Source organism: Peromyscus maniculatus, chromosome 2 (assembly GCF_049852395.1).
Source record: "Peromyscus maniculatus bairdii isolate BWxNUB_F1_BW_parent chromosome 2, HU_Pman_BW_mat_3.1, whole genome shotgun sequence".
NCBI lineage: Eukaryota > Metazoa > Chordata > Mammalia > Rodentia > Cricetidae > Peromyscus > Peromyscus maniculatus.
Window position 1 is genome coordinate 39,928,982 of NC_134853.1, and position 22,172 is coordinate 39,951,153.

A 22,172-nucleotide genomic window follows, 5' to 3' on the forward strand; every position below is an offset into this window, starting at 1 on the left:
GTAATAAAAAGAGAATGGTATTGCCATAAAAACAGACACATTGATTAATGGAATCACTGAAGACCCAGAAATAAATCCAAATGCACACCTGATTTTTTATAAAGAAGCAAAAATACACCCTGGAAAAAAGACAGCATTTTCAACAAACCGTGCTAGTCAAATGGAATGGCTGCATGTAGAAGAATGCAAATACATCCATACTTTTCACCCCGCACAAAACTCAACTGCAAACAGATCAAAAACCTCAACATGAATCCAGATACACTGAACCTGACAGAAGAGAGAGAGAGAGAGAGAGAGAGAGAGAGAGAGAGAGAGAGAGAGAGAGAGAGAGAGAAGAAATAGCCTTGAACTCATTGGCACAGAAAAAGACTTTCTGCACAGAACATCATTATCACAGGCATTAAGAACAATAATTAATAAATGGGACCTCATGAAACTGAGAAGCTTCTGCATGGCAAAGGACACCATTATTCTAACAAAATGACAGGCTACAGAATGGGGAAAATTTTTACCAACTACATATCTGATAGAGGGTTAATCTCCAAAATATATAAAGAACTAAAAAAAACTAGATATCAAAAAACTAGAATACAAATAATCCAATTGAAAATGCAGTACCTATCTAAACAGAAAATTCTCAATAGAGGAAATTCAAATGGCTGAGAAACACCTAAAGAAATATTCAATATCCTTAGTCAACAGGGAAATGCAAATCAAAACTACTTTGAGATTTCAACTTGTCATAGCAGCTAAGATCAGTAAAACAAACGACAACCCATGCTAGTGAGGATGTGGAAGAGGGGAGCACTCCCCCATTGCTGGTGGGACTGCAAACTTGTACAGACACTATGAAAACCAGCATGGCAGTTCCTCAGGAAGCTGGGAATACATCTACCTCAAGATCCACCTATACCACCCTTAGACATACAGTCAAAGGACTCTGGTGATTTGAAAGAAAATGGCCCCCACACTATTGGGTGGTGGGGCCTTGTTGGAGGAAGTGTGTCACTGTGGGGGGTAGGCTTTGAGGTTTCTTTCTCACAGGCTTTACTCTGTGTGACAATCAGTCCACTTCCTGTTGCCTTCTGATAAAGTTATAGCCAGCACCATGTCTGCTTGAATGCTGTCATGCTTCCTGCCATTATGATATTGGACTAAACCTCTAAAACTGTAAGCTGCCACCTCAATTAAATGTCTTCCTTTATAAGAGTTGCCACAGTCATGGTGTCTCTTCACAGCAATAGAAACCCTGACTAAGACAGATTCCACATCCTACTACAGAGAATCTTGTTCAACCATGATCATGGTTGCACTATTTATAATAGGCAGAAATTGCAAAGAAACTAGAAGCCTCTCAAGAGATGAATGGATAAAGAAAAAAAAATGGAACATTTACATAATAGAGAATTACTCAGCTGTAAAAAAAAAAAAAAAAGAGCTCTTTTCCGCACTCTCTCCTTCCGTACTCTCCCCCCTTCGAGAGCTCTCTCTCTCTCTCTCTCTCTCTCTCTCTCTCTCTCTCTCTCTCTCTCTCTCCCAATAAAGCTCTAGAAAGGTAAAAAAAAATTGCAATCAGCCCAGCTCCACCAGAGGACACGCGGGGAGTCAAAACCCCAGGTAAGGCCCCTGCCCCCGAAACTGCCACCACTCCCTCAGTGCCTGGTCAGCCTACTCCCTACCATCACTCCTTTCTTTACCACCATATCACAGCCCACAACTCTGGTGGAAGCCCCTGCCCCACCAGAGGCCATACTGGCCATCGGAATCCCAGGTAGGCTGCTTGCCTGTAGACCACCCCCTTCTCTCAGTCCCTACCCACCCTACCTCCAGCTGCTCCTCCCTGTCATGGTATTCTGTCCCCCAGCTCCAGCAAACACCCCCTGCTTGACCAGAGGCCATACTGGCCATCAGAACATGCATGGCCACAGATAATCCACCTGCCCACACTGTCCCTACTCAGTGCCCACCCAGCCTACTACTGATTACTCCACTCCTCCCTATCACCATATCCCCGTGGAGGACCCCCGGCCAGAACAGAGGCCATGCCAACACAACTCCAGCCTCCAGCACATGAGGAAACCAGAGGCCACCACAGCCATCAGAAGTCTGGTTCCCAATTCAGATGGAGAACTTCTACTCAACCATAGGACACTCTGGCTAGAAGACCAGAGAGGAAACAGAAACCAAGGAACAAGACACCCGTCAAACAGAGGCAAACTCAGGAATCAGCACCTAGATTTATAATCACCCAAATGCCTAGACACCAGCATAAGAAGACAATCAACAACAACCAGGGCGATATGGCACCACCAAAGCCCAGCTATCCTACTACAGTAAAGCCTGAATCAACACAGCTGAAGCACAAGAAAATGACCTTAAAATCAACTTTATGAAGATTGAAAAAAGAAAAAAAAATCCCTTAAAGAAATAGAGGAAAAGAGAAAAATTAGAGGAAATAAATAAATTCCTTAGAGAAAGTCAAGGAAGCCACAAAAATACAAACAGTTGAAGGAAACAAAACTGTTCAAGTTTTGAAAATAGAAATAGAACCAATAAAGAAAACACAAACTGAGGAAATTCTGGAAATGGAAAATCTAGGTGAGTGAACAGCAACTACAGATTCAAGCATCACCAACAGAATACAAGAGATGGAACAGAGAATCTCAGGTGTTGAAGAAATGATAGAAGAGTCTCACTGGAGACTCTAAAAGTCAGGTGGGCAGGTGTCCTGTAAACTCGAAGAGACCACAGAGGCTAGCCCAGACTATTACACCCAGCAAAACTTTGAATCACCATAGATAGAAAAACAAGATATTCTATTGATAAACTCAAATTTAAATAATGTCTATCTACAAATCCAGCCCTACAGAAAATACTAGAAAGAAAGCTCCAACCCAAGGAGGTTAACCGCCCATGAAAACACAGAAAATACATAACTTCACACACCAGCAAAACCAAAAGAAGTGAAATAAACACACACAACCAGTACCACTACTACCAACAAAATAACAGCAATTAACATTCATTGATCACTGATATCTCTTAATATCAATGGGCTCAATACCCTAACATAAGGACACAGACTAACAGAATATATGCGAAAATAGGATACATTCTTTTGTTGCACACAAGAAACATAACTCAACTTCAAAGGTACACAATACCTCAGAGTAAAGGGTTGGGAAAAGATTTTCCAAGCAAATGGACCTAAGAACCAAGCTGGTAGCCATTCTAATATCTAACAAAATATACTTCAGACCAAAATTAATCAAAAGAGATGGGGAAGGCTACTTCATACTCATCAAAGAAAAAATCCACCAAGATGATTTTTTTTTAATTTTTAACATCTATGCCCTAAACACATGGGCACCCACCTTTGTAAAGGAAAGATTACTATAGCCTAAATCACACATCAACCTTCACACATTGATAGTGGAGACTTCAATACCCCATTATCATTAATAGACAGGTCATCCAGACAAAAACTAAACAGAAAAATACTGGTGCTAACAGATGTTATGAACCAAATGGACCTAAAAGGTATCTACAGAACATTTCTCACAAACACAAAAGAATATACCTTCTTCTCAGCACCCCACAGAACATTCTCCAAATTTGACTACATACTTGGTCACAAAAAAGTCTCAACAGATATAAGAAAATTGAAATAACCCCCTGCATCTTATATAGTAATTGAATTCTAGCTGGAGAAATAAGACAATTGAAAGAGATCATGGGAATACAAATTGGAAAGGAAGAAGTCAAAGTATCATTATTTGCAGATGATATCATAGTTTACATAAGTGACCCCAAAAATTCTACCAGGGAACTCCTACAGCTGATAAACACCTTCAGTGAAGTGGTTGGTACAAGATTAATTCAAAAAATCAGTAGCCCTCCTATATACAAATGATGAATGGACTGAGAAAGAAATCAAGGAAGGAATGTCCTTCACAATAGCCATAAATAATATAAAATATCTTGGGGTAATTCTAACCAAGCAAGTGAAAGACTTGTATGACAAAAACTTCAAGTGTTTGAAGAAAGAAGCTGAAGAGATAGAAGATCTCCAAGGCTCACAGACAGGTAAGGTTAACACAATAAAAATGTCTATCTTACCAAAAGCAATCTATAGATGCAGCAATCCCCACCAAAATTCCAACACAATTCTGTACAGACTCAAATTCATATGGAAAAACAAGAAACCCACAATAGCTAAAACAATCCTGTACAATAAAATAACTTTCAAATGTATCACCATCCCTGATTTCAAGCTGTACTACAGAGCTAAAATAATAAAAACTGCATGGTATTGGCATAAAACACAGACAGGTTGATCAATGGAATAGAATAGAAGATCCAGACATAAATAGAAGAACCACACACCCATGGACACCTGAGTTTTGATAAGCTAGAAATAAACAATGGAAAAAAGAAAGCATCTTCAACTAATGGCGCTGGTCTAACTGGATGTTTGTATGTATGTAGAAGAATGCAAATAGATCCATATCTATTACCATGCACAAAACTCAAGTCCAAATGGATCAAAGGCCTCAATATAAAATAAAACACACTAAATCTAATAGAAGAGAAAGTGGTGAATATCCTTGAAGGCACTGACATAGAAGACAACTTCCTGAACAGGGAACTGAGAGCACAAGCAGAGAACAACAATCAGTAAGTGAGGCCTCACAAAACTGAGAAGCATCTGTAAGGCAAAGGACACCATCAATAGGACCAAATGGAAGCCCACAGAAGGGGAAAAAATCTTCACCAACCCCACATCTGACAGAGGACTGATATCCAATATATATATGAAACTCAAGAAACTAGACATCAACAAACCAAATAATCCAATTAAAAGTGGGGTACAGATCTAGACAGAGAATTCTCAACAGAGGAATCTCAAATGTCTGAGATACACTTAAAGAAATGTTCAACATCCTTAGACATCAGGGAAATACAAAACAATTCTGAGATTCCATTTTACACCTGTCAGAGTGGCAAAGATAAAAAACATAAGTGGCAGCTCACGCTGGAGGGGATGTGGAGCAAGGGGAACTCTCCTCCATTGCTGGTAGGAGTGCAAATTTGTACAGCCCCTTTGGAAATCAGTGTGATGGTTTCTAAGAAAATTGGAAATCAATTTGCCACAAGACTTGGGAATATCACTCTTGTGTGCATACTCAAAGGATGTTCCATCCTACCACAAGGACACTTGCTCAACTATGTTCATAGCAGCTTTAGTTATAATAGCCAGAAACTGGAAACATCCTAGATGTCTCTCAACAGAAAAATGGACAAAGAAAATATGGTACAGTTACACAATGGAGTATTACTGAGCTGTTAAAAAAATAACATCATGTAATTTGTGGGCAAATGGATGGAACTAGAAAAAAAAAAATCATCCCGAGTGAGATAACCCAGACCCAGAAAGACAAACATGGTATAAGTGGAAACTAGCGGTTAAGTAAAGGATAATCATGCTTCAAGTCACAGACCCAGAAATGCTAAGTAACAAGGAGGGCTCACTGAGTAACACATGAATCTCCCAGGGAAGGGGAAATAGAATAGATTTCAAAGGTGAACTGGGGGCAGGTGGGTGGGGATGTGAACAGGAGGGTTCAGATGGTGGTGGGGGTTGAAGGGTTGAAGGGGAGAGTTCTGGGAGAGACTTCTGGAATTGGGGGACATTTTGAGGAACAATGTAGAAAACCAGTACAGTGGAAACTCCCTAGATTCTTTGTGACCCTAGTTAAGTCTCCTAGTAATGGGGGATATGGAGCCTGAACTGGCTATCTTCTATAACCATGCAAGGCTCCCAGAAGTGGGACTGGGACATCAATTTAGCCAGAAAAATTTGACCAACAATCTGTTATGCATGTAAGATGTGCTGGAGTAATGGTCGCACAGAGCTTATGGGAGTGGCCAACCTATAATTGGTCCAATTTGAAGCCCACATCTCACACTGCCTGGATGGCCAGCAAATGGCCTCCCCAGACCTCAATCAATGCCAGCGCCATGCTCTTGAACCTCCAAAGACTATGAACCTCCCTCAGATATTTTGTAGCATAGCATGACTTAATACGAGAGGAATGGCCTGCAAAGTATAATAAAAACTTACCGACTTAAGATGTGGGCTAGCTTAGACTAATCTTCCTTGGATCTTCAGTGCCAGCCCATGACACAAGAATAAACCTACATCTCTTATCAGAGCCTCGTTTTCCCACTAGCAATTTCCAATGAATGCACACACCCCTACACTTCCTTGTCTACAGAGCAAATGTATTATATTGTGTTAGTTAAGATTTTGTCAGCTTAACACATGCTACAGTTATTTGGGAAGGCGGAACCTCAGTTGGGAAAATACATCCATCAGACTGGCCTGTAGGCAAGTCTATCCTGGAACTCACTATATAGATCAGGCTGGCCTCAAACTCACAGAGATATGCCTGCCTCTGCCTCCCAAGTGCTGGGATTAAAAGTGTGTGCCACCACACCTGGCAAAGAAATCTGTAATTGGTTGTGATCAGCTCATGTGAACTCAACTACTCTAGGACTAATTGCATTTTCTTGATTAATGATTGATCTGGGAGGGCCTAGAGCATTGTAGATGGTGCCATCTCTGGACAGTTAGGCCTGAGATGTATAAGAAAGCAGGCTAAGCAAGCCATGGGGAGCAAGCAAGCAGTGTTCCTGCATGGCTTCTTCTTTAGTTCCTGCCTCTTGGTTCCTGTCTTGGCTTCTCTCAATGGACTGTGACCTGGGATATGTAAGACAAACCCTTTCCTCCCCAAGTTGCTTTTGGTCAGTGTTTTATCACAGTAATGGAAACTTATGACACATATCTCCCTCACATCTTATTTTTTAGTTGATTTCATGATCTTTTTTGTTGTTGTTGTTGTTTGTTTTGCTTTTTGAGACAGGGTTTCTCTGCATAGTCCTGGCTGTCCTGGAATGCTCTATGTAGACCAGGCTGGCCTCAAACTCAGAGATCCATTTACCTGCTTCTGTCTCTCAAGTGTTGGGATTAAAGGTGCACACCACCACCAGGCTCAAGATCCTTTTCTTTAATCACTAGAGAAATTCAGACTCATATAATTCCACAAGTTCCCTGATGTCTATAAGTCAGCCCACAAGCAGACACAAATCCAGGTATTTCAGCTTCAAGTTTCGAAGCACATCACCATCTCACAGAGCTATCCTGGTCTTACCACAGTTATACATACACTAGCCACAGTTATACAGATCTGGGTTATTTTAGATGGTTGTCAGTAGGTGCCCATGGAGTCCTTTCCTCGGCAGATGTGCAGTTGATTAGAATTGGAGAATGGAAACCCCATATTATCTTACCCCTCCACAGTCTGATTGTTCCCAAGGCATTCTCTGTGGGCTGAGATGATGGAATGTTCTGAGTTAATGTCCCTAGGGAGAACATGAAATAGTCTTTGTTCCCTGACACTTGCATTTTCTATACATTGTATTAATTATGCACTGAAGTTTAGTGCTCTACACCCTAGATATAAAATGTAAAATAGGCTGAATAAGGATGAAAAATGGAAAAGGCTTCAAAGAATTGCAATGCTTAGTGGTTATTCATTTTGGACTCCTCTTTTTAAGAGGATTCCATCAATTTAGAACTTGTGTCCCTGTGTGTGTGTGTGTGTGTGTGTGTGTGTGTGTGAACACAAGGCACTCATACAGACATGAGACTCAGGAAAAAGCCCGCCTCACTGCTTTTGCACTGCTGTAGTGAAATACTTGAGATGCAGCTTACAGAGCATTGTTTATTTCAGCCCATGGTTCTCGTTGCTGCTCTTTGTGCCCATGATGAAGAAGGTCATGGTGGCTAAAGTATGTGGCATTCACCTCCTGGTGGACAGGAAGTCAACTGAGACTGAGAGGACCCTCTGGAAGACACATGCCCTGGAGACCCACACCCAGGGGCCTAATTCCTGTAGGTAAGTTCCACTTAGCATTTCAATCATCTTCCACAATAGAACCACCAGCTGGGCCCCAAGGGTTGAACACAAGAGCCATACCAAAGGATAAGTAAAAAGACTCATGGCCAGTTCAATAAAAAGCTAACTAAAAATGTAATCCAAATTTAATCTCCTTTCCTGTTGTGGTGGTATGGTTCTAAGAGGGAAGACTAAGAACTGCCTCTGTGTGATTAGGTGATTAGCATCAGGATAAGAAAAAGTAGATTCAATTTCAAAGACAGAAAGAGAGAAAGCGCTTTGGAAATACATAGGAGTGATCCCACAGCTGAGGCAAGAGGGTTTTGGAAGTACAAAGACAGGCCTACCCATACATACCTCAGGGAAGCTATGTTGCTTTCCCCAATTGCAGTGCGCTTGGGAGACACTCTCAGCAACGTGGGACACAAGAACTGGGGAGAGTTGGGAGGATGGAAGAACCTGTCCAGCCCATGCACTGAAAGTGGAGTGTGGCCAGCAATGGTCCCTTGAGTGAAAACAAAACTTGTAGACACTGAACACTTGTTCAATACAAGCTCAGCTAGCACCAGCAAAAAACACAGCAGAGAGTCCATAGTTCAGCAGCCCCCTCCTGCCATATGTCTGTCAGTCTCCAATTTTCCAGGACCTAGAAAAGAAGGTGTTGCAACACTTCACATTTTTTTTTTGCATTTTCCTTTTATTCTTTCTTTTTGCACCTTGTGTTTATTCTTGTTTTTACTACACTGTCAATAGCATTTTACTTAATCATATTTAAAAAAAATTGTTTTATTATCTCTTATTCTCCTTCATACATTTATTTAAATGTTTCTATCCTCTTTTCATTACTGGGTGACATTTTCTCTTTTTGCTTCAGTTTTCCCCCCTTTTTCTTTCAGTGGAATTTTAAGATTTATTTTATTTTATGAGTATGGGTGTGGTGGTTTGAATGAGAATGGCCTTGTCTTAGTTAGGGTTTCTATTGCTGTGAAAAGACATCTTGATCACGGCAACTCTTACAAATAAAACATTTAATTGTTGTGGCTTGCTGACAGTTCAGATGTTCAGTCCATTAACATCATGGTTTGATATGGCAGCATGCAGGCAGACATGGTGCTGGAGAAGTAGTTGCTACATGTTGACATGCAGACAACAGGAAGTAGACTGTTTCACTGGGCATGGCTTGAGCATATACCTCAAAGCCTGTTTCCACAGTGACATACTTCCTTCAATGAGAAGACACCTACTCTGAAAAGGCCACATCTAATAATGCCACTCCCTTTGGGGGCCATTTTCTTTCAAACCACTACAGGCCCCCATAGGCTCATATATTTGCATGCTTAGTTCTCAGTTGAACTGTTTGGAAAGATTAGGAAGTGTGTCATTGTTGGAGGAGGTATGTCACTGTGAGGCTTTGAGTGAGGTTTCAAAAGCCCACACCAGATCCAATCTCTCTTGCTCTTCCTGTTGCCTGTGGATCAGGATGTGAAGCTCTCAGCTACTTTTCCAGTATTATGCCTATCTGAATTCCTCCATGCTTTCCATCATGATGATAATGGACTAAAACTCTGAAACTGTAAGTAAACCCCAATTAAATGTTTTCTTTTCTAAAAGTTGCCATGGTCATGGTGTCTCTTCATAGTAATAGAACAGTGACTAAGACAGTGAGTGTTTCACCATATGTATGTATGTATGTATGTATATATGTATGTATGTGCAACACATGTGTGCTTCATGCCCAGGGAGATCAGAAAAGAGCATTTGATTATGTGAACTGGAGTTATAGATGCTTCAAACCACCATGGGAACCCGCCCCAAGTCCTACAAGAGCAACAAATACTCTTACCCATATGCATGAAAAATGCTACATGAAACACATTTCTTGGTATAGTAAAAATTCATTTAAAATGTAACATTTTGATTCTTGGGCATGGATTTCATATAAATTAAACAAATATATTCTCTAAATTGATATTTATAGTTTTCAGTTTTTATAACTTTGAAAACAGATACTAGAAAATCAGGAAAAGAAATAAAGTCTTTTACTTCATTTATGACATTTACTCAACAAATCCAGATTGAATTCTTCATTTCTTTTGATTTTGTGTGATTTTACCCCTTTCACACTTCTTTTTTACTTTTTATGCCAAATTTATTTGTAGGGTTGAGTTATGATGCCATGGTGGTTTTTCGTTTTTTTTTTTTTTTTTTTTTTTTTTTGTTTTTGTTTTTTTGTTTTTTTTAAATGCCACTTTCCCAAAAGAACAGCATAGCCTCACAATTTATTCAAAAGACCAGAAGTGAATTATTTGTGAAACTTAGCTCTAGTGAGAATCTGGTAAACTCCAGACTGATGCATAACAGATGTCAAGGGTGACATCTGTTCATAGTTGTGTGGCATTCAGACCTCCCTGAATGTGCCAGAGCCATGGAGCCAGTACTCAGGCTACAGAAATGAAGAGGGCAATGTGCCTAGGCCTCAGGGATACAGAAGAGAAGCCACTGTCCCTGCTTCAGATGGGACAGCCCTGCCTGCTGCTGTCTGCCTCCAGGATTACTGTTTTCCCCTCAGATTCAAAGTAGAACCTAGCCCCACACACATGCATACATATCACCACAGTATGCTTAAGAAAGAAGTGAATGATACAGAAGAAAAGCACTCTGGTAACAGGAAATTGAATGTACAATTAATTATATTTAAATCATGAGTAGAGATAATGTTTAAATAACTTACAGTCCTACAGATGCAACATTGTAAAGGACAAAGAAATGTTCTTTAAAGAAAATACAGTCAGTATTTTTCTTAATGTTTCTTAATACTGTTTTCTTACAAACACTGGCTATAGCATGAAGCAGTGGTAAAAGACGGCTTGCAGATGTTCTGTAACAGTCTCCTCTGAGACTGAAACATTCCACACTTCAGGGAAGCTCCTTAAGCAGGAAAGCAAACAACCCAAAATAGCTTCAGGAAGTCCCTGAAACTGACCGGATTCACTAGGCCCCTCCCTGCCAGATTTAGCAATAAAGGCTGCAAAGAAAATTCTTAGACAAGCCAAGCTGCAAAGAAGACTCCTGAGACCAGACCAGCTGTCTGAAAGAAGTGAAAACCAGCCCAGCTACTTAAAATAGACTTAAACCAACTGGGGCACCTGCTGAGCTTCCTGAAGGCTGTGCAGTGTTCCAGGTTCCCAGCTTTGTGAGCTGTCACCAGGCTGGTGTGGGCTTTGGTGATGCAGCTGTCTTAGGGGGTAATTTCTGCTGCTGTGAGTAACTCCCATCCATATTCCTGTCAGTAATCTCAATAAAACTCATGGTTCATTGAACTTTGGTGGTATCCATACTTTGATCTGTCAAAGGCTTCCTATCTTGGGTGAGTAGACATGTATGTTACATCTCTCCAAGAAAAATTTTCTCATTCAGCAATACAGAATGACTATTATCAATGTAATTACCCACAACTAAATTTTATCTGAATTCTTCAGATTCAGGTAGTTTTAAAAATTTATGAATGACCAATTATTTGGCAAAATGTAAATTCGTGAATTTATTCAGAAACATTTACCTAGGTATCAAGTCATGGGTACAGACTTTTATATTTAAAACCTTTTTCTCAGAACCATGTTTAAATGGTACAACGTTTAAAATTTTCATAAAACAGAATTATGTCAAAGCACAAATGTTTAAAGTCATACATAGTCTGATGCCAAAACAGTGATGGATACATGCTGGAGGGCTGAGTCTTTAATAGCTTTCATGAACCATGGTCTGTATGCTTACTAAATGTTATAAGCATTATATGCATTCAGACTCAGGTTTATAACATAATAGGTAGAACCAAATTTGAAATCCAATTTTCTTTCATCTAATCCTCATCTTTTTAATCACAGAGATATAAGATGAAACTGGAGACCTGTCAGGATTATATGTTTCTCCAACATTTAAAATCACAGATATATTTATATCTTGTACATAGTTATAAATATTTAATATGTACATTTTCTGAGTTTCACAGAAAACAAGTGATATAATAGAAAGATAAAAATGTAATGTAGCTGAGTAGTTGTGGCACATGACTTTAATCCCAGCACTCAGGAGGCAGAGGCAGGTGGATCTCTGTGAGGCCGAGGCCAGCCTGGTCTACAAAGCGAGTTCCAGGACAGCCAAGAATACACACAGAGAAATCCTGTCTCAAAAATCCAAACAAACAAAGAAACAAATAAATAAAATAACCCCAAGGCAGAAAAAAAGAAACTTAACTAAAAAGCATCAGTAGGTCAAAGATGATTGCTGTTACACAACAACCTGAAAAACCAAGTGAACAACTAACATGCTATTTCTGGGGAAGCTGAGTGTTCTACAGAAGCAAGGATGATTAAAGGAAGTAAACTTTCGGAGAGTGAGGACTCTCCCAAGAAGAGTACTGTATCTTCTTCAAACAAATTCTAGTCTCATGTGGAAGAAGAAATACCCTTCAACAGCTAACCTTCCTCAGACACTGCTGGGCACTCAGACTTGTGCCACACAGGAGGGAGAGGGAAAGAGCAAAGCTGGAAACCTCGGAGGTGAGACCAAGTTTCTCATAGGCTCTTGATACAAAGCACAAGGGAAAACTCAAGGGACAGGAATGAATAGGGGTAAGGCACAGTTTATTAAAACTGAAATCAGACTCAGCCCACTAAAGTCATTTAGGCCTGAAATTATCAGTTCCTAATTCCTATAGTAGAGATTCCTCTGGGGAAAAGATACTAGGGACAAAAGAACACAACCAATAAGTTTTTAAAACAATAGATATAGATGCATAGGTAATTTTAATATTAAATTTAGCAGACAAGAATTAAATTGATAGAACTGTTGAAAAGATTGATTTTGCCAAGAAATTTTTATATGCATAAAAGTATCAAATGGATACACTACATTTAATGTAGAACAAAATGAATTCTGAAATTAACAAGTTGCTATTTGGTTTTGTAGAAGATTAAGAATAACAGAAGATAGGGCCAGTAAACCAAATCACAACTGAACAGAAAATATTCAAATTGAAGCAAGCACGCACATGCACATACACACAGGACCAAGGAAAGCAAGAGGCATGATGGGAGAGGAGAAAAAAAGTCTTAAATATGTATAGTTTGAGTCACAGAAACAGGAAAGAAAAGAAAAAGCAGTACAAATGGGGAATTTGAAAAGATATTGAAAGAAAGTAAAAAAGGGGGGGGGGCACCATGAGACAGTGAGTGAAAAATTTCCAAGGCTGGTGAGAAACATCAACCCACAGATACAAGGAGTACAGTGACTCCAAAACAGAGGTGCCAGGAAAAGGCACCTGTACATGGTAATGTCACTGTAGCAAGCCAAAAACAAAGAGGAAACCTTCATTTATTTATTGTTTATTTATTTTCATGTAGTTCATGCTGGCATTGAACTGGCTATGTAGTTGAGGTGACCCTGAATTTCTAATCATCTTGCACCCACCTCTCAATTGCTGGGGTAACAGGCATTTGCCACTTCATCTGGCTTCTGTGGTGCTGGGATAAAAGCCAAGGTTTCCTGCAAGCACTCTATCAGCTGAACTACTGTGGTGGTTTGAATGAGAATGTCAGGAATTAGAACACTTGTTTTCCAGTTGATGGACTTGTGGAAAGTTTGGGGGAGGGATGCAGCCTTGCTGGAGAAAGTATGTCACTGAGGACAGGCTTTGGGAGTGTATAGCCTTACCCCATCCTTGCTGTCTGATTTTGTGCTTGCATTGGAAGATGTGAGCTTCCTGCTCATGCCACGCTGACTGCTGCTTGCTGCTGTGCCTCCCTGACATAACAGGTTTTTATAACTCTGAACCCGTAATCCAAAATAAGCTCTCTCTTCCATAAGTTGCTTTTGGTCATTGTGTTTTATCACAGCAACAGAAAAGCAACTTAATACAGAAGCAAGTATCAGAGAGTGGGCTGTTGCTGTGAAGAATGTGACCATGCTGTCTTTGGAGGAATATGAAGACTTTGGAACTTTGGACTAGAGAAGCAGAACATCCACACAAACATAGACATACATTTTTTTGAAAGACATCTGTGGAATACACAAAAATTCATACAAATTGGTAATGACAATAACAACAGATGGTGCACAAAAGTGAGCAAGATTTTAAGGGATAATTTGGCCATTACCCAGATGGCCAAAAAATATGAAAAGATAGTCAACGTCATTAGTAATCAGGGGAAGATGAGTGAAAGCCACAATAGGGTGGTCCTGCATAGCCATCAACATGACTAACATGAAACAGGCAAACAGCATCAAGTACAGTGAGGCTGTCAATATGTCAAGACATATTTTGCTAGTGGGAATGCAAATTGATTTGGAGTTTGCAACAGTTTGGCGGTGTCTACTAAGCTCAACATATACAGGACCTATCACCTTGCAATTTCACCCCTGCTCATACAGCCAACAGAGATCAATCAGTCAACAGACATGGGTGAGAAGGTGCATACCACTACCACTCTATCTAAGTAGTCCCACACTAGAAACACCTCCGGTGCCCTTCATAGTGGAATGGACCAATACACAGTGATATCTTCCAAAAAGGAACACTGTCCAGCACTGAAAATAACAGTTCAGATAATGAGTGAATCTCAAAAACACCATGCAAAACTGTGAGGCAGGCTCGGGACTATGAACTTTTCATAGTTGATTGTTTTGAATTTCCACATGAAGTTCAGAATTCAGCACAGCTGACATAAGGGGCTATGAAAGTGGTTAGCTGCAGGAACAGACTCGGAGAAAGCAAGATGGCATCTCAACATGTGGGGGACTGAACATATTACATATTTTGATCTTGAGCAAGGGTGTTGTCTTGGCTACCCTCAGGGAAATCTGGCAATACCTAGAGATGTTTTGATTGCCATGTCTAGGAGGGCTCTCCAGACACCCAGGTTGGGAATGTTGTTGCACATCCCACTAAAAGTCTTCCATAGAAAGCAGCTATTCGGAATGTAGGCAGTTCTGAGGTTGGGAGCCCTGACCTACATGGCAGTTAGAAGATGGCATGCCTATGTGTCAGGTGAGCACCTCTTTCTTCCCCAAAAGGGTAACTCATATAGCTTGTGGATCTACATTTCTTTGTAAGCATTAGGAAATAGATGAAGAGCCGGGTGGTGGTGGTGGTGGTGGTGGTGGTGGTGGTGGCGGCGGCGGCGGCGGCGGCGGCGGCGGCGGCGGCGGCGGCGGCGGCGGCGGCGGCGGCGCACGCCTTTAATCCCAGCACTTGGGAGGCAGAGGCAGGCGGATCTCTGTGAGTTCGAGGCCAGCCTGGGCTACAGAGTGAATTCCAGGAAAGGCATAAAGCTACACAGAGAAACCCTGTCTCAACCAAAAAAAGAAAAAAAGAAAAAAAAAGAAAAGAAAATAGATGAAGAAGTCAGGCATAGTGCTACAGGTCTGTAATCCCAATACTCAGTAAACCAAAGCCAGAGGTTGAAAAACTTCAGGTTCTACAAAAACAAACAACAACAACAACAACAACAACAAAAACCCCGAATAGAATGAATAAAGAAAATATACATGTACATTCTTCATAACTTTTTGTGTTGGAAATCAAGCCCAGGGCCTTACACCTGCTAGGTGAGTGCCCTAGCACCGTGCTAACTCCCCAGCCCCTTATATGTGCTTCCAAACACTTTTCTTCATCGCCAATTATCAACAAAACCTTTATAGAAATTAAGAAAACTTCTAGTTTATTAAATCTCATTATCACCCTACTATCAGTCACCAGTCATTTATTTATAGGGTTAGAAAGGAATGTGATTATTTTTATTGTCTTAGGCCATACAGCCCTACAGGAGTTACATGTGTTTCATATTTGGGGCTGGAGGTGTAGTTTAGTGATGACCACAACTGCATAAGGCCTTGCGTGAGGCCTTGCATTTCTTCCCAAGTGTGAATGCACACACAGACACACACATGCACATACATATGCATCACTCTACACACATATTTGTGCCTATGTGGAGGCACAATGCCAGCAAGATGTTCTTATCCTTGACACAGCAGTACAAGATGTGTGATGTAGCTCTGAGCTGTTCACTCAGGGACATGAGGAAAGCCAAGCCATGTCCCTGGCCTCTGTTTCCACATTGTTAGAGAGAGTACATGGCACAGCTCCTGGTCAAGTCAAATTGCTGTGTAATTTTACATCAGGTGCCGTGGTCTTAAATGCAAATAGTAATATGGATTTGAAAGGATTTTACAATTTAATTACTTTACAAACCAGAACAGTCATCTGGCTTTAATGACTTGAGAGATAACTCAGGCAAAATAGCACTACTGGGCAATCCAGCACGTTACTCTATTTCACAATCGATCTCCAGCACACACGGATCAAATCAGCAGGGGCAATCCAGCACCTTACTCTATTTCACAAACGATCTCCAGCACACACGGATCAAATCAGCAGACGAGAATCAAGGCAATCTAGTCTGCGAATTCCTAATCATGGGATATCACCTTGAGCATTCCAACTGGAGGGCCATCAAAGCTGATTGTGAATGGCCTCTGCCAGAGCCCATTCAATTGTTCTAGGCCAACTTACCCTTGCAGCCATGTCTAAACCCTCAAACTCTCAGCTCAAGGTAATATTCAGGGAACACCTCAGACAGTGCTGGCAGTCAGTGACTCACACTTACTGTACTAAATGCTAAACTGTGACTCAGAATGAATCTATTAGCTGCTGAATCGCACTGTGCTTACTTGAATAGAAGCTCACATTGTGAGTCACCTGGTGGTGCCCCAAAAACCATCCTTCAGATTTCCACTTGGACAGTGATTCACAAGATAAGCACACTGTGACCTGACTTGACTGACACATGTCATTTCAAAATTCATTTCTGCAGAACTGGCTTGGGAGCACGCTAGAGAGTCACTCCTGCCTAATGCCCTGTATTTCTAAGAACATACAGGCCTCTGAAGATGCAAAGTCAAGGGCAACATACCCATTCAGCTTACACACCAGAAAGAACCATGGTCTCCTTCTTCAAGGATGCAACCACAATTCCTAGAAATACTTTCCCCAGAAAACACTGTGTTCCTTAAAATAACTTTGTAAGAGAGAACACCACCACGGCAGTTGCTCAACTGTTCCTGTGAGGGCTGCTTCCTTAAGCTATCCTCTACATCCTCCTCACAGACATGAATACACAAGTAGGAACACACAGTGGAATTTTAAGAACTGACATTTGACATTACTAGCTAAGTTACTACATTCAAATAGGCAAACTTTTCTTTTTCACTTGCTAGTTCACAAATTGGAAAGAATAAAAGTCTCCTGTGTAATTTTAAAGGCTTTTCCTAAAACGCTTTCTCATGGGAATGACCTTCAGACTAGCAGGAAAGACTTTTTTTTTTTTTTGTTTTTTTGTTTGTTTTTGTTTTTGTTTTTTCGAGACAGGGTTTCTCTGTGTAGCTTTGCGCCTTTCCTGGAACTTCACTTTGGAGACCAGGCTGGCCTCGAACTCACAGAGATCCGCCTGTCTCTGCCTCCCAAGTGCTGGAACATTTTTAAAATGTAAGAAAAGCTTGAAATGATTTCTAATATAACACTGCTCAAAGGGATTAATAGAACATACAACTAAATGCACCCCTAGTGGGACTTTAATTCTGTGCTGGCTTGTCCTGTGACCTTTGTGATCATGTCTTTATTATACCATGATGTCTTTATAAGTACCATGAAAACAAAGGTTTGTATTTCTCGGTGTTGAAGCTAACACATACTTGTATGTTTATCCTTCTATATAGAGCCAGCTCTTGTTTTTGAAAGGAGTCACAAATCCTCAGTGTCATTTGTGAGAGCTTTGAGGAAAGAGTCAGAATTCTTATCTTCCTTCAGCTCCTCAGTAGCTGAAATCCTAAACCCTCTGAATGTTTCCTTTTTTTTTTTTTTTTTTTTTTTTTGTAAAATGAAAAAGCTAGAGTAAGTAACTGGGCTATCATAATTCCATATTTTTATATGATAACAAGCCTTTGGAGTAAATTTTTAGTATTCTCAAAAAAGTTAACCTGTCTAGTTCCTACAGTAAGTCTCCAAATTTCCTAAAAGACTAAGCCCCTTATTTCAGTGACAATATTGGATGTTTTGCAAATACCATAATTTATTGTCTAAGTTTTAAATGTATATATGTTTAAAAAAGGGAACTCTCTTTTTGTTTGTTTAAGGCAAGATCTCAGGTAGCCTAGGCTGGGTCTGAACTTGCTATGTAGCTGAGCATGACCTGAACTTTTGATCCTCCTGATTCTGGTCTCCTATGAGCTGGGATTACCTGCATGGATACCACTGGGTTAACTTGGTGCTGGGGCTGGAACACAGGGCTTTGTGATTTAGACAAGTGCTTATCAACTGAGATATGTTTCCAGCCCTCATAAACTCAACTCTTTAAAGTACTCATTTATTACTATTTACTTTTGTATGCAGTGTTGGGAGGGGTGCTCAGGACTGGCCATGTGGAGGTCAGACAACACATCCGTGCAGCCAGTTCTCACCTTCCAACCTTGTAATCTTGGGCTCCTGGGTTCAAACTTGGGTCCTCAGGCTTGCATAATAAGTGCCTCTACCTGCTCTAACATCTCACCACACCCAACTATTTTTAAAGAGTAAACTTCTCTTAAAATGCTGTTTGACACTATATGCAAATATCTCAAAATTATTCATAATGATGGGTCCATGTGATAGAGAAATGAATTGTATTTAAATTTAAGTATTGAGAGAAAACATTTACTGCTTCATGATTTTGACAACGAACACCCATTTCAGTATGTAAACATACTCTCTATAGCATACAAAAAGAGGTATCCTGTTCCTGATCTTAATCTTTCTTTCTTTTTATCTTATTTTACTTATTTTGAGGCAAAAAAAATGGCAGTATGTAGCTCACTTGCCCTCAAAGCTTACATTTTTCCTCCTTAGCCTTGGAGAGCCAGGGCTAATGATGCATGCATATTCCTCTGTTCATATGTCTTCAGATTTTTGAATTCCACTAAGCCAATGTAGCATCAATATAGTAACAGTAAGAATAGTTTTTTAAAAAGATTTCTTTTTTATGGCTATGTATGTGGGTACACCACAAGTGTGCCCATTGCCTGCTGAGGCATGAAGAGGGTGCTGGATCCCTTTTAGAACTAGAGTTACAGGTTGTTGGGAGCAGCCAGCATGGGTGCTGGGAGCTGAACTCAGGTCCACTACAAGAGCTGCACATCCTCTTAACCTATGAGATGAACCATCTCTCCAGTCCTATGACTTCTTTTTGCATAGCATGAGCCCAGAAATTGTACTGTATTAATTGATCAAAGGTAGGCCACTCCCCCTTTACAGATGATAAACTAAAGCACAAAGACATGAAGTAACCTCTTAAAGTCACACAGGTTGGTTGGGATTTGAGATCACAGTCAACAGATTGCAGGAAGGGCTCTTCAGGTCTTAAACTCTGCTGATTTAAGAAAATAAAAGATACACATTAACGAACAGAAGATAAACAGGATGAAGCCGTAAAAAAAAAATACGTTTGGGGCAAATAGAAACAAAACCAGTAGATAGCATGCATTAAAACTGTTCCAAAGCACTTAAAGGTAAGTGTCATTTAGAACAAATGTCCTTGAGGAAGTCAAGTCTTTCAGGAGACTTGTCACCAGTGCCCCTGAGGAAGGGTAGGGATTGACCAAGCAAAGGAGGTGGTGAGAACTGATTGACGCTGGAGCCCCCCACTGCCCACATTCCCAGAGTTATTTGGAGCCCAATAACCCCTGATCGCTTCTGCTAGCTAGTGGGCGAGGAGCTATCGCCAGGACTGAGAGCTCTGACTGATTTGGCGACTGGCCCCCAAGCCCATCCGGACAGCTATATGGCTGTGAAGTCGGAAAGCCCAAGAGAGTGGTAGACCTTCGCCAAAGTCTCTGGAAAGGAAGAGAGATTTCCCTTCCCACACTTTCCTTCAGGACAGAAATTCTGCACCACCACCTTCCAGGCGCCGCGGAGCTATTCACCGCCTGGGGGCGCAGAGGAAGCTGCTCCCTCCGGAATCTCCTTAGCTTGGTCCCAAGCACACTTCACCCGGTGTCCACTAGCTGCTGGGCTGTGTGTGTGTGGCTAGCTCCTCTCGCCCTGGTTCCCCGTGCTTCTGGTAGAGTTCATTAAGTTCCCGATCCATCCCAGCCCTAGAGAGCCACCTCTCTCAGCACCCCACATCCAGACACGCGTGGGATGGGTAGGTCGCAGCACCCGCGCACTCCTCCCCAACGCCCATCTCCGGCCGCCCACTCCTTGTGTGTGGAAATCCTGAAGCGTATTCAAACCTCTCCCCAAACATCCACCCCGCCCCGCGCGCCGCCTCTTCCAAGGCCTCTCCCTTACCTACTCCGCTGAAGCAGTGGGTGTGGATATCCACAGACACTCAGATCTCCGAAAGAGCCCACTCTTGTCCCGAGGAGCTGTCTCCCAGCCAACTCAGTTCTCCCAAGGCCCAGGGCACCAGTGTACAAGGACCCGACTCTCCATCGCTCACCTCCTCGCACCCTCTCCGCTTCCCACTAGTACCTTCAGTCGCCGCAGCCTGAGCGCCTGCCTTGTTTCCAACGTCCAGAGCGCCCCTCCGAGTGTGGCGAATCTAGAGCCCGGGCCTGCTAAGGAATAGCCCCCAGCGCCTGTTCCTTAAGCAACTGTTGTATCTGCTCAGTTGTCAGGTGCATGCAGACTCTAGAGCTCGGGGTGCGATCTGAGCGCCCACTTTCTACCCAGCTCTGCTGGATCGCCTAGGTTGCACTTCTCTGAGAGGGAGGTGGTGCGTTCCGGGAGTGCCACCTCCTTCCCACCTGCACTCAAACTGCTCGCTCCCGGCGCTCGCCCCCGAGCGCAACCTTCCCCCAACTCAGTGAGGGCGCTTGGGTTTTCCAAAAATGCTTACTTGGCATGGCCAATATTCACTTTAGACTTTAATGACATTTGTCGTCCCGCACTGAGTCTCAGACCCGGGACCACCTGCTTAAGGGGGTCTGATAATAATTGTCCTCGATGGTTCGAGCCCTCCTTCAGACACTGTCATGCCTCTAACCCACAACCCAGTCGCCACAGCCATTCACTAACCCAGGGGAGATGACTCGCCAGGGCTTGCAACCACCGGGCAAGGAGGGACTGGCGCCCCAGGTCCCTCTAGCGAGCCCATCCTCGGGGTTCCTTTCACGGACCGGTTCAGGGCTTCAGGGGAGACTCTGAGAGGAAGGAGAGGACGACAGTTTCTTACCAAGCTAGGATCCACTGGACTAGCTGGAGGGGAAGCTCTGGCCCTCTGGCCTCCGTTGGCCGTGCGCATGCGTCCAGAGTGAGCCTCAGTTTTCTTACACAAGTAAGCGCGGTTCCTACTCCGCCCGTGCTGGCTCTCTGCCTCCCGCCCTTTCCTGCGTCTCTGGGTCCAAGTTCCCGAGCTCTTCTCTTCCTTCTCCTTTTCCTTCTCTGACTCCTCTCCGCCTCCGCGCTCGCTTTCCTAGGGCTGGGCATTCCCGGGCTCGCCTCCTACTGGCGGCGGCGCGCAGCACTCGGAGGCTGGGGGCACTTCTTAGTCCCCACGCTAGCCAGAGAGCCCCAGCCTAGGCTTCTCTCTTCCAGCCGCACCGAAGGAGTGTGTGCGATGCGGGGCGAGCTTTGAGGGTTCTTGCAAAGCCCACCCCCTTTATTCCATGGCCTTAGCTTGAGCGGGCCTATCCAGAGTGAGTGAATGAGTGCTGGAACCTTGTGAATGGAGTGAGGCGGGGAGGGAGTGGAGGGAGGGGGGAGCAGTGCAGGGATGAGGGAGCGGGGGTCGTGAGAGTAGCAGATGCTCTGTACCCTGGGTCGCACCTGTGAACTGCCCGCCTCTGTAGGACAATTCCTGCAGACGCCACTGTCCCCGCTGCCCCAGCGCCTCTGACCTCTGCCCCCAACTCGCTCGGTGCAGCCTCTAGCGCAGTTCTCTGTCTCTCTCTCCCTCTCTCTGTCTCTGTCTATCTCTCCGTGTCTCTGTCTCTCTGTCTCTCTGTCTCTCTCTGTGTGTCTCTGTCTCTCTGTGTGTCTCTGTCTCTCTCTGTCTCTCTGTCTCTCTCTGTCTGTCTCTCTCTCTGTCTCTGTCTCTCTCTGTCTCCACGGTGGTCCCCCTGGTCCGGGTCATCCAGAGTCGGGTGGCCTAACCTGGCGACTGGAATGGCAAGGTG

General features: G+C 42.6%; 1 protein-coding gene across 5 annotated transcripts in view; it reads right to left on the reverse strand.

The window, feature by feature from the left end:
- Rgs20 (regulator of G protein signaling 20) overlaps positions 1–21,451 on the reverse strand; it is a 93,440-nt gene extending 71,989 nt beyond the window's left edge. For 2 of the 5 annotated variants that reach the window (XM_006994185.4, XM_076563983.1), the window contains exon 1: positions 21,230–21,451. In XM_006994185.4, the coding sequence (XP_006994247.1) occupies positions 21,230–21,298 (69 nt within the window). In that variant the 5' untranslated portion in view covers positions 21,299–21,451. The other 3 variants (XM_042270906.2, XM_015987707.3, XM_042270907.2) reach the window with 3 other exon arrangements.
- Positions 21,452–22,172: the final 721 nt, after the last annotated feature.